The sequence below is a fragment of the Maylandia zebra genome, linkage group LG14 (assembly GCF_041146795.1).
Source record: "Maylandia zebra isolate NMK-2024a linkage group LG14, Mzebra_GT3a, whole genome shotgun sequence".
NCBI lineage: Eukaryota > Metazoa > Chordata > Actinopteri > Cichliformes > Cichlidae > Maylandia > Maylandia zebra.
In genome coordinates this window covers 11,597,649-11,611,000 of record NC_135180.1, presented here as the reverse complement: position 1 = coordinate 11,611,000, position 13,352 = coordinate 11,597,649, and the positions used below count along the sequence as shown (strand labels likewise).

At 46.4% G+C, this 13,352-nt stretch overlaps 1 protein-coding gene across 3 annotated transcripts in view; it reads left to right on the top strand.

Annotated features, from left to right (window-relative positions):
- Nucleotides 1-13,352, top strand: part of ssh2a (slingshot protein phosphatase 2a) — a 31,447-nt gene extending 18,095 nt beyond the window's left edge. For all 3 annotated transcript variants that reach the window (XM_004567006.5, XM_004567007.6, XM_004567005.6), the window contains 13 exons: nt 3,564-3,676; nt 4,039-4,103; nt 4,585-4,706; nt 4,940-5,005; nt 5,135-5,200; nt 5,651-5,845; nt 7,738-7,831; nt 8,784-8,912; nt 9,069-9,115; nt 9,260-9,406; nt 9,563-9,763; nt 9,846-10,722; nt 11,187-13,352. In XM_004567006.5, coding sequence (XP_004567063.3) covers nt 3,564-3,676; nt 4,039-4,103; nt 4,585-4,706; nt 4,940-5,005; nt 5,135-5,200; nt 5,651-5,845; nt 7,738-7,831; nt 8,784-8,912; nt 9,069-9,115; nt 9,260-9,406; nt 9,563-9,763; nt 9,846-10,722; nt 11,187-12,818 — 3,754 coding nt within the window. In that variant the 3' untranslated portion in view covers nt 12,819-13,352. The remainder of the gene's footprint in view (nt 1-3,563; nt 3,677-4,038; nt 4,104-4,584; nt 4,707-4,939; nt 5,006-5,134; nt 5,201-5,650; nt 5,846-7,737; nt 7,832-8,783; nt 8,913-9,068; nt 9,116-9,259; nt 9,407-9,562; nt 9,764-9,845; nt 10,723-11,186) is intronic.

Here is a 13,352-nt window from a genome sequence, read left to right as displayed (position 1 = left end):
CCTGACCTCTTCTGCTCCAGAGGCCCTCATCTGCTATTTGAGTTTCCATGTTTGTCCAACAGTCTGTTTAGCATCGAGCAGACTTTGTGGAAATGCACTTTGATTAAAATTACAATCAAAAACATGTAACCTCTTGAGATTTCGTGTGACACGGGCCTTCAGCCAGACTTGAATGAGGACGTTGAGGTTTGTGGGTCTGCTAGCTCACCGTGACACTACACGAACATAACTTCTCCCTTTGGTCTTCTGTCTGTCATTTTTTTTCTGCATGTTCATGGCTTATGCTTCCAGGCATCAGGGCCCACGTGCACCTGCAGACATGTGGACACACATAAACATACACAGCAGCTAATTCCCTGCCTTTCTCATGGGCTGTATCCGTCTCTGTTGTAAACTCCTAAAGCCTTAGGAGGACCTGCCCTCCACAGAGCAGACCCTATATTTATCCCACTCTCCTCCTGAGAGTGACTAATATGGGCACAGGCTGGAGGAGGGGGTCAGTCAGCTATCTGCCCACTATGTGGAGTGGTCCTTACATAGTGATGATTGTGTCTGTGGCTGTTGCCCTAACATGTACCTACAGCTTTGCTTTAGCCCAAAAGCCTGGGATGGCTTAATGCCAAAAGATGACCCACCCTGCTCTCAGCTACACGTTCTGACCGGGTCTTCTTTCTTTACCTCCCATCTTTCACAGTCCACTTGGCTCTGTGGAGCCCAATTTAACTGAACTCGTTGCCCTCTTTCCATTTCCCCCTTTGCTGTGTCCTCATGTTTGTAGAGCGCTGGCCTTTAAATCAGCCTGAAAGTGCATATTTTCAGCTGTCTTGGCAATTTCTTATCTTTCTCTCATACACTCCTACAGACTGCAGTGTTATCGGTCTGACGGTGCCATATCACATTACTAATTTATCATTTAAAATGAGTTCGGCTTAAAGGCAGCTGCATAACATGAGTTGACCATTCTAATTTAATGAGAGGCTTGAAGTGATTCAAAGATTTACCCATTAGATTCAAAGCAGATGTGTGTGATGGTGCAGAAATTAAGAATTATGTCCCTAATGACTCTATAGTGTGCCCTATTAATTAATGAATTGAAAATTTTGTCTATAAAATATCAGAAATCAAGAAAAATGTCCAGATAAAACTGTTCACAGCTCAAGGACATTAATCTTGTTTAGTAAAATGTCAAATTAGAGAAGCTTGAACTGGTGAATGCTCATTATTTATTTATTTGTTTATTTCCAAAAACTCTTCTTTTTAAACAAAATAATCAATCTCTTGATCATTCGATGCAACCCTGGTGAGATTCCTCTGGGTGATGATATTCTGTGCTTCTAACTGGCTTTACTCGTTTGTATTCATCCAGCACTAGCCTGAGTACAGTATTACAGCAGCACACGCAAGCTTCAGTGTGAACCCTCTGCAGCGTCAAAGAGAAGCTTCTATGTACAGTTCATCGACTGCTGAGACTTTTAAAGGACTACTGTATTTTTAGAAGCTGTATATGAGAGTCATTCACAGCCCCCCACCTTTCAAAGCATGGGGCTTACATTACTCTCTCTGTGTGTCTGTGCGCAGGAATACAAGTGCGCGTTTGCTCGCACGCGCGTGACCCTCCACACCAGGTTCTCGGGAAGAGTAGCAGTGTTGCATTACATGACATTGTACAGTAGCGCTGCTGTACACAGTCATTTCCAAGTACAGCACATAGGAAACTCACAAGTGTAAGTGGGGCATGATGCAGCAGGAACTGAGGAGAATGACAGAAACTTAAAAGTAGGACAAAGTTGTGTGAAATGCAGAAAACAGAAAAAAAGAGGGGGGGGGGGAGTAAGAGGAAACAGCTGGTTCAAGGGTGGGCGGGTTATGGGAAATGAGCCCAGCACAAGTCAGTCTTTTTTTGTTTTTTTCCTCTGCGTTGTCTCCTGATTCTCCATATCTATGGTCTCAGCAAAACTCAGGAAGGTCAGTTGGATGGCGGGGAGGATAGAGAGATGAAGTTACAGACAAGAGGGGGGATGACAGGAAGACTAAATGACAGACAGCACTGGACTTTTTTTGCTGTTTTGAGTGTGAAACTGTAGAACTTGATGAACTCCAAGTTGGGTTCATTGAGTGTAAGCCTGCTGCTAAAGCTAAAATATGCTCGCGGCACACTAGGGTAGCATCAAAATAAACATATCAGTCAAATACCTGATTGTTTGACCTCAGAGATTTGATGTCATCACCTCACATTCATTAATCCCAGTGATCTTTATCGCGTCAGTTCCTTGTTTTAGCTGCCAGCTAAAAGCCGCCCTTGTTTTGAGCAGAACAGGTTGGACGACTGCTTGGAAGAGTGTTTCCTCTACTAACTATTTGTATCTGCAGTGGTTTTGTTTTTGTTTTTTTTCTATTTCTTTTTTGAACTGATGTTTATTTACTGCATCTTTTAAAAAAAGTCAGAAAAGGATCTTCCTTAAGAATGTGTTTAACTTTTAAGACTCACGTTTTGCTGATTAGGATCATTGTGGCTGCACGCACATCTGTTTCTACACCGGCTGCATTCTTGCCAGCTTGACTTGTGGTGTCATTTTTGGCAAAACCTGCAAAGTGAATACAGCCGATGTGTTTTTGTTATAATGATGCATTTCTCCTTGGGCTGGAAGAGTTACTTAATTATATATTAATTATATTTGTTAAGAGCATAATTTTCATAGCAGCAGTACTTTTCTTTTTTCTTTTCTTTCTCTCTGTATCCACTCATGAAACACTAGCAGCCGAGCGCCCGGCTGGCCAAGTGGTAGACTTCTCGCTTAGCATCATTAAAGTTATGCTTTAATGATCGCATGGTTATCATTAGCTGCTGCAGGAGTAGATGTTTTAACTTGTTTTCTAGCTATCTTGTGAGGTTAGTGTACCTCCGTACACTAAACATACACCTGGTCAATCATACATGCAAGCACGACAACTGGTATCCAGTTAAAACATTGGCCTCAGTTTATAATGCATCTTCCTCCTCAATGCAGTGACCTCAGTCACAGTTAATAAGATTAAGTGTCTCAAAGGGAGCAAAAAGCCCGTTTAACTAGGCCTGCTTTGGATTGAAGTATTGTGCGCTGGCCAACTCTTATCGCAGCTAAAACATTGTGTAGGAGGGGGACTCGTTCCATCTTCCCTCTCGGACCCCCGGTCCCCCTCAGTTCCCCCTATCCCTCCCTCCTGGCAGCTGTTAGTGTGAGTAAGTCTTGTGTGTGTAATCCAGCTGTGTGGAGGACCAGAGAACATTGTGTTCTGAGTTCACATCGGGGCTTGGATGTTGTTTTGTTCGCATCGGTCTGTGAGCTCTGATCTGGGGAGCCTGCAGACCAGAGGCGAGCTGAATGGGGCATTGTGACGGCGACACAAGGGCACGACAACGCTCTACTAGTCCGTGTCCCCGTCTTGTGCCTGTTATGGGCATCCGGGGTCGGCATGTGGAAGGAAGCGATTTCAAATTAAGTTACGCAAAAAAATACCAGTTATGATTAGATAAGTTTGCTTTTTAGGCTTCTATTCATGCTTCATTTTCTCTTCTCTTCCAGTATCAGTGAGAGCTTCCTCACAGTTAAAGGTGCAGCCCTCTTCCTTCCCAGGGGTAACAGTCCCACGCAGAACTCCGCACCTCGAATCAGCCAACGCAGGAACAAACACACAGGTAAACCCTCATACTTACAGCGCCCACACAAACAGCAGCTGCACCATCTCCCAAAACTTCCTCTTACTCCCTTTTTCACCCCAAACCTCACAAATGAACTCTGTGGAAAAACTTGAGATTAAAGAGCACAGTATGTCTTCAAATGGACATTCCTCTACAGCATCATGGGTCACGGCTGGCGTTAATTTCTGTCAAGCTGTTTCACAACAGAGCAGATAAGCTCAGCAGTGGTGAGCTTGTTTGCTGGATAGGAAAAAAAAACCCCAAAAACATATTAATAAGTCACAGACAAAACGGATCCACACGGGAAATGACACTTTCTATCTGATGTCGTCTCATACTTTGAAAATGTTTTTGTCCAGGTGACCTCCAGAAGCATCTTCAGACCATGTTCACTGTGCTGCGCCCAGAAGACACAATCAGACTGGTTAGTAACAAGCACACATAAATAAATATAATTACAAAGGTCAGTTGTGTGTGGTCCTGTGATCAGAGAGCATATTCCAGAGCATCTGATTAAGGTCTTAAGAACTGAAACATGGATTGACTTTTGAAAACATAAACAGTTATGAGGCAAAGGAAGTCTCAGCTCTTCCAGCTGTGCCAACAACAACACCCTCACATGAACCTTGCAGAACTCTAAGTGTACTATAAGTGTGCTCGCCTTTCCCCTGATGTCCCTGCTGCATGTTTAATGAAAAGGGCTTATGAGAGAGGGATTTTTTAAAAAAAGGACTGGTTAAAACCACCTTAGGTTGTCCCTGCATATCTCATATTCACTATCCAGAGTTTTAAATGCCAGTCTTGTGGTATAAAGTATCTATAGGCCCTTGAATGATAAAGGGTTGATTTCCAGGGCTGTAAAGAGTCAAAGACATTACACAGGTGATTCTACACTTTTCTTGCAGGCTGTGCGTCTGGAGAGCGCCTGCCCTCAGGTAACCCGCTACATGGTGGTGGTTTCCACCAATGGTAGACAGGACACAGAGGAGAGCATCGTGCTCGGCATGGACTTTGTCTCCTCTGATAGGTACACCTTCTCTGTCTTATTGTAGTTTTATAATAACTCAAGAATTTATGTTTTTGCTATGCAGATTTCTTTTTTCTTCTTGAATTGGATCGTCCTCATACTGTAACTGTGGTGTAGTTGACACAGTCAGAGAAATTCAATAAATCAGTGAAAGTTTTTTCAGCTAAAGGATAAAGTAAGCAAACCAGTGCATCTTGTTTCACTGTCTTTACCTTGTCGATCTTCTCTGGCAGCTGCTGCACGGTGGGTCTGGTTCTCCCTCTCTGGAGCGACACTATGATCCACTTGGATGGAGATGGGTAAGACGCCACACCTACTCCCTGCTTCCTCTTACTGCTCCCTGGGGCAGCTGCCCGACTGCTCTGATGACTTTGTTTACTTGTTTGTGAGCTTTTTGTTTTCTAACCTGTCTCTTTGCATCTCCACAGTGGCTTTAGTGTGTCGACAGTCAACAGGGTTCACGTCTTCAAACCAGTGTCTGTCCAGGCCATGTGGTGAGCAACCTTTATTTATTCCACCAGAATGACAGCCGTGTGAAGCTGTTGGCCTGCAAACAATGTGTCCATTGTGCTCCACCCTTAACTTTGACCTCCAGACTGTTTTTTCCTCACTTTTTCTTATCTTTTCATTTGTTGTCTTATCATGTTTTTGCTTTCAATCCCTCTCACGTGTCAGAACCGCCTCTTCATATCTTTATTTTGTTGTCCCCGACTGACTTCCTCCTTTGAGTATGATCGTGTTATGCCTCTTTATAGCTTCAACCTATGCCCTGTTGTTTAGTTCTCACATGTTTTTATTCATTCTTCACACATCCATCCTTTTTATTTTCACTCTCACATAACTTTTACTCTTTATAAGTCCAAATTCCTTTCTGCACTTTTCATTCCTCCCAGTGACATTTGCTCATGTGAAAAATCTCCTTGCTTTCAACTGTCTGCCCTCAGGTCAGCCCTCCAGTCGCTCCACAAAGCTTGCGAGGTGGCTCGCTGCCACAACTACTACCCAGGCAGCCTGTTCCTGACCTGGGTCAGCTACTACCAGAGCAGAGTCTCATCCAGCCAGTTGTGTATCAACGAATGGAACGCCATGCAGGATGTCGAATCGCACCGTGCCAATTCACCCGTCCTCTTCACAGACCTGTGAGTAGATTAGGATGGCCACATTAAGGAAAGGGTTTTTCAGAGAAGCACTGCAAACCACTTTGAGAATTGTGTGGCATAAACCCTGCGCCTGATGTGCACACATGCACATGACATAGACTAGAGGGTAAACACGCTGCTCCCCAGAAATTCACAGCAGTAACTGCTCACACAGTCGTACACAGTTTCATCACAAATTCACCTTCACCGTGGCTGTTTCTGTGAAAAGTAAAAAATATGTTGCAGTCGCATCTTCCTAACAGCATTGCCTAACAAGCATAACAAGTGTTGCTACATCCCCAAACTAAAATATTGCAGTCTGCAGATCCATGGACTCTGGAATGAGGCCACGTGCCCTCTCTAACCTTCCAGGAGAGGCAAAAACAACAGACCAAAACAAAAGCCTGAAGCGCTGATGTTTACAAAGGTGCCTAATCATTAACGTGTTCACAACATGATGAATAACGCTGCCTTATCAACATATTTACATGGAAACATAATAAAATACAAGCAGTGACTTCAATAGATTTGTCTTCACTGATACCAGGGAAATTCCCCTCCCTGCTCCTTCGTCACATGCTCTGCTACCTATTTAGACTGTCTGCCTCTCTCCCCTCACGCACACACACACACACACTCTCTCTTTGGGGGTCTTCTGGAGTCTAAAATAGCCAAGGCTTTAGCTGTCTTGATTTACTTATGGAAAAGTAGAGTCCAGATAAACTCATAGGTAAGTAGAGTCGCAGAAAAACAGACAGGAGCAGGTGGTGAGCACAAAGACGGGGGCTACTTGAGGAAATAATGAGGAACAGTTCGGGCAGAAAAAAAGCCACTTCAAACCATACGTTTAAGCACTTCGCACACACAGACACGCACAGTCTCTCTCGGAATGATTTGGCTCTGCCCCTTACAGCCAAACACAGAAAGTTCCTGTTGGTTTTCCCGGACAGGGAGGCTGCTAAAGCCTCGTGACATGTCAGTGTTTGTTGACATGGCTTTCCCCCGCCCCAACACTAAAAATAATCTTATCTACCTGCAAGCAATTCAGGGAAGCTGCGTAAAATTTCCATTATTCATTTACTCATTAGCTCCGGTCCTTATGTCGTCATTTGCCCTCGTGTAGTCTGTGTTTTTGCCTGACTAGGCTTCCCTCCCTCAGGCCGTCTGCAGACAAGTGGAGGCTTGTTGTGAGGTAAAAGTGTTACTGCATGTCAGTAAATAACCCGTGTCAGTTTTTGTTGTTGTTGTTGTTTTCTCACTCAACCCTCGTTCCACTCAACTCGTTCTCATGAGGTCAGGGAAATGTTCAGGGTTGAGCTAAACAAGCCCCCCTCCTACCTCATTTCCAACACAGATGATGCTTTCATCTGTGCAGTGTCACACACCTGTGGTCACTGTACTTCCCCTTTTTGTAGCTGCTGACCCACACTGCTGTGTGCTGATGTCCGGAATCAGTTTGAAGCAAAAAACAAAAGAAAAAATGTTAGAAGAAGTCGTTCACAGACAAACTGAGCTCTTCTCTCCAGAGAGGCAATTAGGCCACTTGTTGGTATCGTCGGTGTGACGTCGGAAAGGCCCCCAGCCAGAACACTTAGGAACACAGCGCGGCACAACAAGAAGCAGATCCTACAAGGGGACTTTGTCTAATTCTGAGAAACTGGAGAGGGGAACAGAAAATCTGAGAGCACAAACTCAAACGGGAGCACAAAACAAAGCCGTAGTTCTCTGGTGGAAGTAATGTCATTGAGACTTGCGTAAAAGTGAACATGAATGTAATGCAGCTGTGAAGGTGGCTCTCTTCAAAGTGAATTTTTTTATTTATTTATTTTTTTTACTTTGGCCAAGTGTTAAAGTTGTTTTTAAATGGAGGTCTTTGTGTGTTTTATGTGCAGGCCCACAGAAAGGGAGCGCACAGAACGGCTGATCAAGACGCGCCTCAGAGAGATAATGATGCAGAAGGACCTGGAGAACGTCACCTCAAAGGAGGTGAGGGGACAGTGAAATTTACATTTGGTGCTTAGATGTAGGTGTTAACTATAGACTGCACATTAAAGGTGGATATAGTCACCATGACATCTCTCATGGCTTGTGAAGTGAACAGATGGCCTTGTGTAGATGGCCTCCTTCTCTCCTCTTTCAAACCAGCTGTCTACACAACGTAAACATTGGCGTCCTCAGTCATGTGTCATTTGTCCGTTTTCAATTTAATTAAGTTTTATTTATATAGCAACCAATCACAACAACAGTCGCCTCAAGGCTCTTTATATTTTAAGGTGGACCCTACAGTAATACATACAGAGAAAAACTAACAATCATATGACCCCCAATGAGCAAGCACTTTGGCAACAGTGGGAAGAAAAAACTCCCTTTTAACAGGAAGAAACTTCTGGCAGAACCAGGCTCGGGGAGGGGCGGGGCCATCTGCTGCGACCGGATGGCGAGTGAGGGGAGAAAGACAGGATAAAAGGACATACTGTAACCAATTGCTTTAGCAAAAAGGAACGTTTTAAGCCTAATCTTAAAAGTAGAGATGGTGTCTGTCTCCCAAATCCAAACTGGAAACTGGTTTCAGGAGAGGGGCCTTTCTGTGCAAAGTAACTTAAATTTAAATTAGAATTGAAACTAGACACTGGGGCTATACACTCATCACTAAAGTGTTTACAGAGGTCATAAATCAAGAGCGACAGGGTCATTTTCTGAAAAGCTTGATTCAGACTTCCTTTTGCAGCCCAGATGTCTCCTCACGATGGTCGTGAGAAAGAATGCATGTTTACGCCACTGGCTTCACTTTTCAGACGCAGAGGCTGCAGTCATCTTTTATGTACAGTCTGTGGTTTTATTACTTGTAAAGATGTACTTATGCCCTGATTTTCTGCGTTTCCCTGCTGCTGTTATCAGCTGTCATCAGACCATTTATTGTTTGCCTGAACTTTCACAGATCCGAACAGAGCTGGAGATCCAGATGGTGTGCAACCTGAGGGAGTTTAAAGAGTTCATAGACAATGAGATGATTGTGATCCTGGGACAGATGGACAGCCCCACGGAAATATTTGATCACGTCTTCCTGGTGAGACAATTGGGCTTTGATTCCATTAGCCTGTGAAGGTTTGTCATGTCAGACTTGAGGTTCAGTAAAAAGCTGCATCTAACCTTGTTTTGTCTTTCTAATTGTAAATAAAAACTTAGCGCGTGCTGTTAATGACTGGACCTGTGTTGTTTATAGGGTTCAGAGTGGAACGCTTCTAACCTGGAGGAGCTGCAGAACAGTGGGTAAGAGATCAGTCACTTAAGCTAAGATTAAAATTGATGTATTAAATAAATTTTCTCGTTAAAGTCGATTGAAACGAGTAGCTCGTTTATCATCGTCACATCCATGAGATCACACTGACACGCCTCCTCCCGTCTCTCCTCCAGAGTGCGCTACATCCTGAATGTGACCCGGGAAATCGACAACTTTTTTCCAGGAATGTTTGAATACCACAACATCAGAGTGTACGACGAGGAGGCCACCAACCTGTTGGAGTACTGGAACGACACGTACAAGTTCATCACCAAAGCCAAGTAGGCTTCTACACACACACACACACACACACACACACACACACACACACACACACACACACACACACACACACACACACACACACACACAGTTTAAGCTCCTCTTTCTCACTAGTTCATGTGCTTCAACCCTGCCTCTTTCCCTTCCCACTTTAGGAAAGCCGGTGCCAAGTGTCTGGTTCACTGTAAGATGGGCGTGAGCCGCTCTGCTTCCACAGTGATAGCCTACGCTATGAAGGAGTATGGCTGGAACCTGGACACCGCCTTTGACTATGTGAAGGAAAGACGGGCCGTCACCAAGCCGAACCCTTCCTTCATGAAGCAGCTGGAGGAGTATCAGGGAATTCTGCTGGCAAGGTGTGCTCTCATGCAGAAACATGTACAGTTCCTTAGAAGGAATTTGGAGCTAACGAACTCTTCTCTCCCTCTTGTTCTTCAGCAAACAGAGGCATAATAAGCTATGGCGTTCCCACAGTGACAGCGACCTATCAGATCGCCTGGACTCGAAGCCTTCATCTCCCTCCTTGAACCGCGCTGACTCTCACAATAACAACACCTCCTCCCCGTCTGTGCATCACTTCCTGGGTGTGGCCGTGCTGCAGGCGCTCTACCCCGAGCCCGAAGACTCTCACGCGCTCTCCAACGGAGTGTGTGACTCGCTGGTTCAGGAGGTCAGATCAGATTGCGCAGACCCCCGCCTGCTTCCCCTCCCCAGACCCCGAGCAGCCACCGTGGTCCCAGAGGAAAAGCAGGGCAGCTCGGCGAGCGTGGCCATCACTGTGCCCGTCGCTCTTCCACTTCCACCACCATCGCTCCACATCCTACCTCCCACCCCTGAACTGCAGCGCGCTCACAGGGACACTCCCACACATCTGTCCTGCTCAGTGGGCAAACCAGAGGAGCTGTTCCTCATCTTACCCGACAGAAGCAGTTCAGAGGAAGTCTCTCCTCTCACTCTGGGATCCACTGACTCGGACATGATCAACCAATCATTGTCTGATTTAACGAACAACAGCCACACTCCGCTCAGCCTTGCGACTCCCACTTCCTCGCCTCCGATCTCGGCTTTCCCTCCCAGCGACGACAACAACAACAACCCGAGCGAGTTGGATACCCGCGGTGAGGCAGACGGGTCATCGACCCACAGCACGGACAGCATCGACTTCTTCAGCGCCCGGGAGAAGTTTCTGGGGCTGGCCAAAGATGGCCGACATCGGACGCTTTCAGAGCAGGCACAGCAAAGGACGTCTCTGTCAACTGACAGAGAAACAGAGGTCAGCGAAGACGAGGAGGAGCAGAGGAATGAGATGAGTCAGGTAAGGTTTCATTCAGCTGCTTCTTTCTGTTCATTTTTATTTATTTTTTTTTTTTAATAGCATCTCAGTTGTACGACCACTTTTCAGAGTGACCTTTGTCATCATCATCAGCTGTAAAGAGAAAAATTTAAAAATTTCGGTCAAATCCTTTGATTTAGGAGATTTAAATGAACTTTGAATAGTATCCACGGTTTTATTTTAAAGTTTTAATCAGAGGGAAGTAAACTGGAATCTGAGTGAATGTGAGGACTGTGTGGTAGCAGATAGATTGAGCTGATCACAGTGACACCTGCTGGACAATGAGAGAATAATCAAGACCAAACCTCCTCCTATAACGAGTTGTCAGTAGTATTATGTGGATTATAAAAGAGTGTAAACAGGACTGAGCTAATAAGTCATTGCTTGGAATAAAAGCCTCACAATGGCTGTGCTAATAAAGTCTGTATCCTCTCTTTGTCTCTCAGGAGTCTGATGACAGCTCTGACAAAACCAGTCCTGACCGGATTCATCACACTCACCACGACAACGGAATATCAGTCCGCCATATTGTCACTGAGATCGAAGCCATATCACACCCCGCCGCATCTCTTCAGACTCCTTCCTCCTCCTCATCTTCTCCACTCCCTCCATCCTCTCACAGTCCTCAGGTCATCCGACCGGAACATCAGGAAGAGGGGGAGTCTTCTGAAGTCACGCACACCTCTTCGACTCCACCTTCACACCCCCAGCCTCCCACCACACTGTTGTGCGACTGGCCGGCGGGCTCCGTGCGGCGGGCCACCAAGCAGCTGGAGCAGAAGCTGAAGCAGGAACTGGAGATGGTGGCATGTCAGCGGTCTCCGCTGCATTCGCCCAGCAGCGAACAACCTCCTGTCATACTGTCCGTATCCTCCGAACACGTGCTGCTCCACTCCCCCATGCATGCTGCAGAACAAAGGATCACTCAGGGAGAGAACATGGCTGTTTCTGCTAATGCTACGTCCAAAGATGAAGAGAAGCACACGGGGTCACACAAAAGACCCGATTTCTCAGGCACAAGCGACCTCCAAGACCTTTCATGTTCCCCAAAGTCAGATATCAGCCACGTCTCTGGTGCTATACCTGTCAGTGTGCACACATCCACAGATAGCCACACAGTGACATCATCACTGGCCTCTGCTGAGCAGTTATCAGCATCATCTCAAGATACCTCAGCCCAGTCTCTCAGACGGGGCCAGCTCCATAGCCAAAACCTGCAGGACTGTTCGAACCTAATGACTCTGGATGGCGTGACGCTGCAGGAGTCGGACACGGATGAAAGCTCTCGGGTCAGGCAAGAGGGCTGCGGCCCCGTCTGCGCTGCCCAGAAGAGGCTGGCCCGAGGCAGCCAGGAGCTGGAGAAGATTCAGCAGACGCTGAGAGAGCTGCAGGCTTTTCTTCACGAGGGCATCACCCTCGAGACGGCAGACAGTCGAGGACAAGAACTGGGGCAGCCTCAGGGGCCAAGAGACGCCATGGACACAGACCCAGAAAGTTATAAAGGGGTGAGTTTTGAAGAGAGCCCTCCAGCTCTGAAAGTGGGGCAGCAGCTCCTAGAGAAGCAGGAGCAGAGGAGTTTGTTGGAGCCAACAGAGTGGCACAGAGCCACAGAGCTAGAGGCGCGCATCCGCCAGGCGGGGCTCACCCCCCCGTCTCTCATGAAGAGATCGGCCTCCTTGGCTAAACTGGACTGTCTGGAGCTGTCGGCTCATGACCTCAGCAGCTTGGACCTGAGGACGCACAACAGAGCAACACTGTCGCACTCGCCTGACTCGCCCTCGTCGCCCCAGTCTCACCCGGACGACACATGGAAGAAGCAGAAAGTGCTGGCTCAGAGGCCGTGCTCTGAAAGAACAGGTTCGTGCAGTGATGACACATCCCCTCCACCCCTCGGCCTCTCCCCCTCCACCAGAGGGGAAAGAGGAGAACGGGAGGAGTCAGAGAACAGCAGCAGTAGCAACAGCACGGTCCCTGCATCCCGTCAGCCGGGGAGAGGACACTCGTCAAGACGTTCTCGCAAAGCTTCCGCTGAGAAGAAGCAGCAGCGAGCCGTCACTCTGCTATACAACACCATGTAACCTCAGATCAGCAAGACTGGAACACATGCGACTGAAGCTGCGCTTATGTGTGTGAAAGAGACCGCATGATGTGTATGAATGTCAGCTGTAACCCCCTGTGTGTGTTCTCTGGTGTTATGTGTATAGTATGCAAGACATGAATGATGAGCATATATTTGCATGGAAACCACTGGATGTTTGTATGAACTGGAGTTCAGGTTCGTCTGTACAGTGTCATGAATGTCCAAACTAAGACTGAACGGTGCTCATGCACTCATTTATATCAGTGTCCCCTTTTTTTTTTTTTAAGTGTGACCCTCGCTGCCTGTTCAGAGTTTCTAAAACTCCAACCAGAGGGGCTTTTGTTTCTCAAACCATGCACTTTACTGTTTAGATGACTCTTTTTCTTTTAAAAAAAAATTTGAGACGTGTTTCTTACCCCGGGGAGGATTGTTGTTTTGCACTGTTCTCAGTAGACTTGTCTCTGTGGTTTTGTTTTCAAAGCTGGCAGACATGTCTTTATTCAGATTTTTAATTAAACCAGGACAAAGCTGA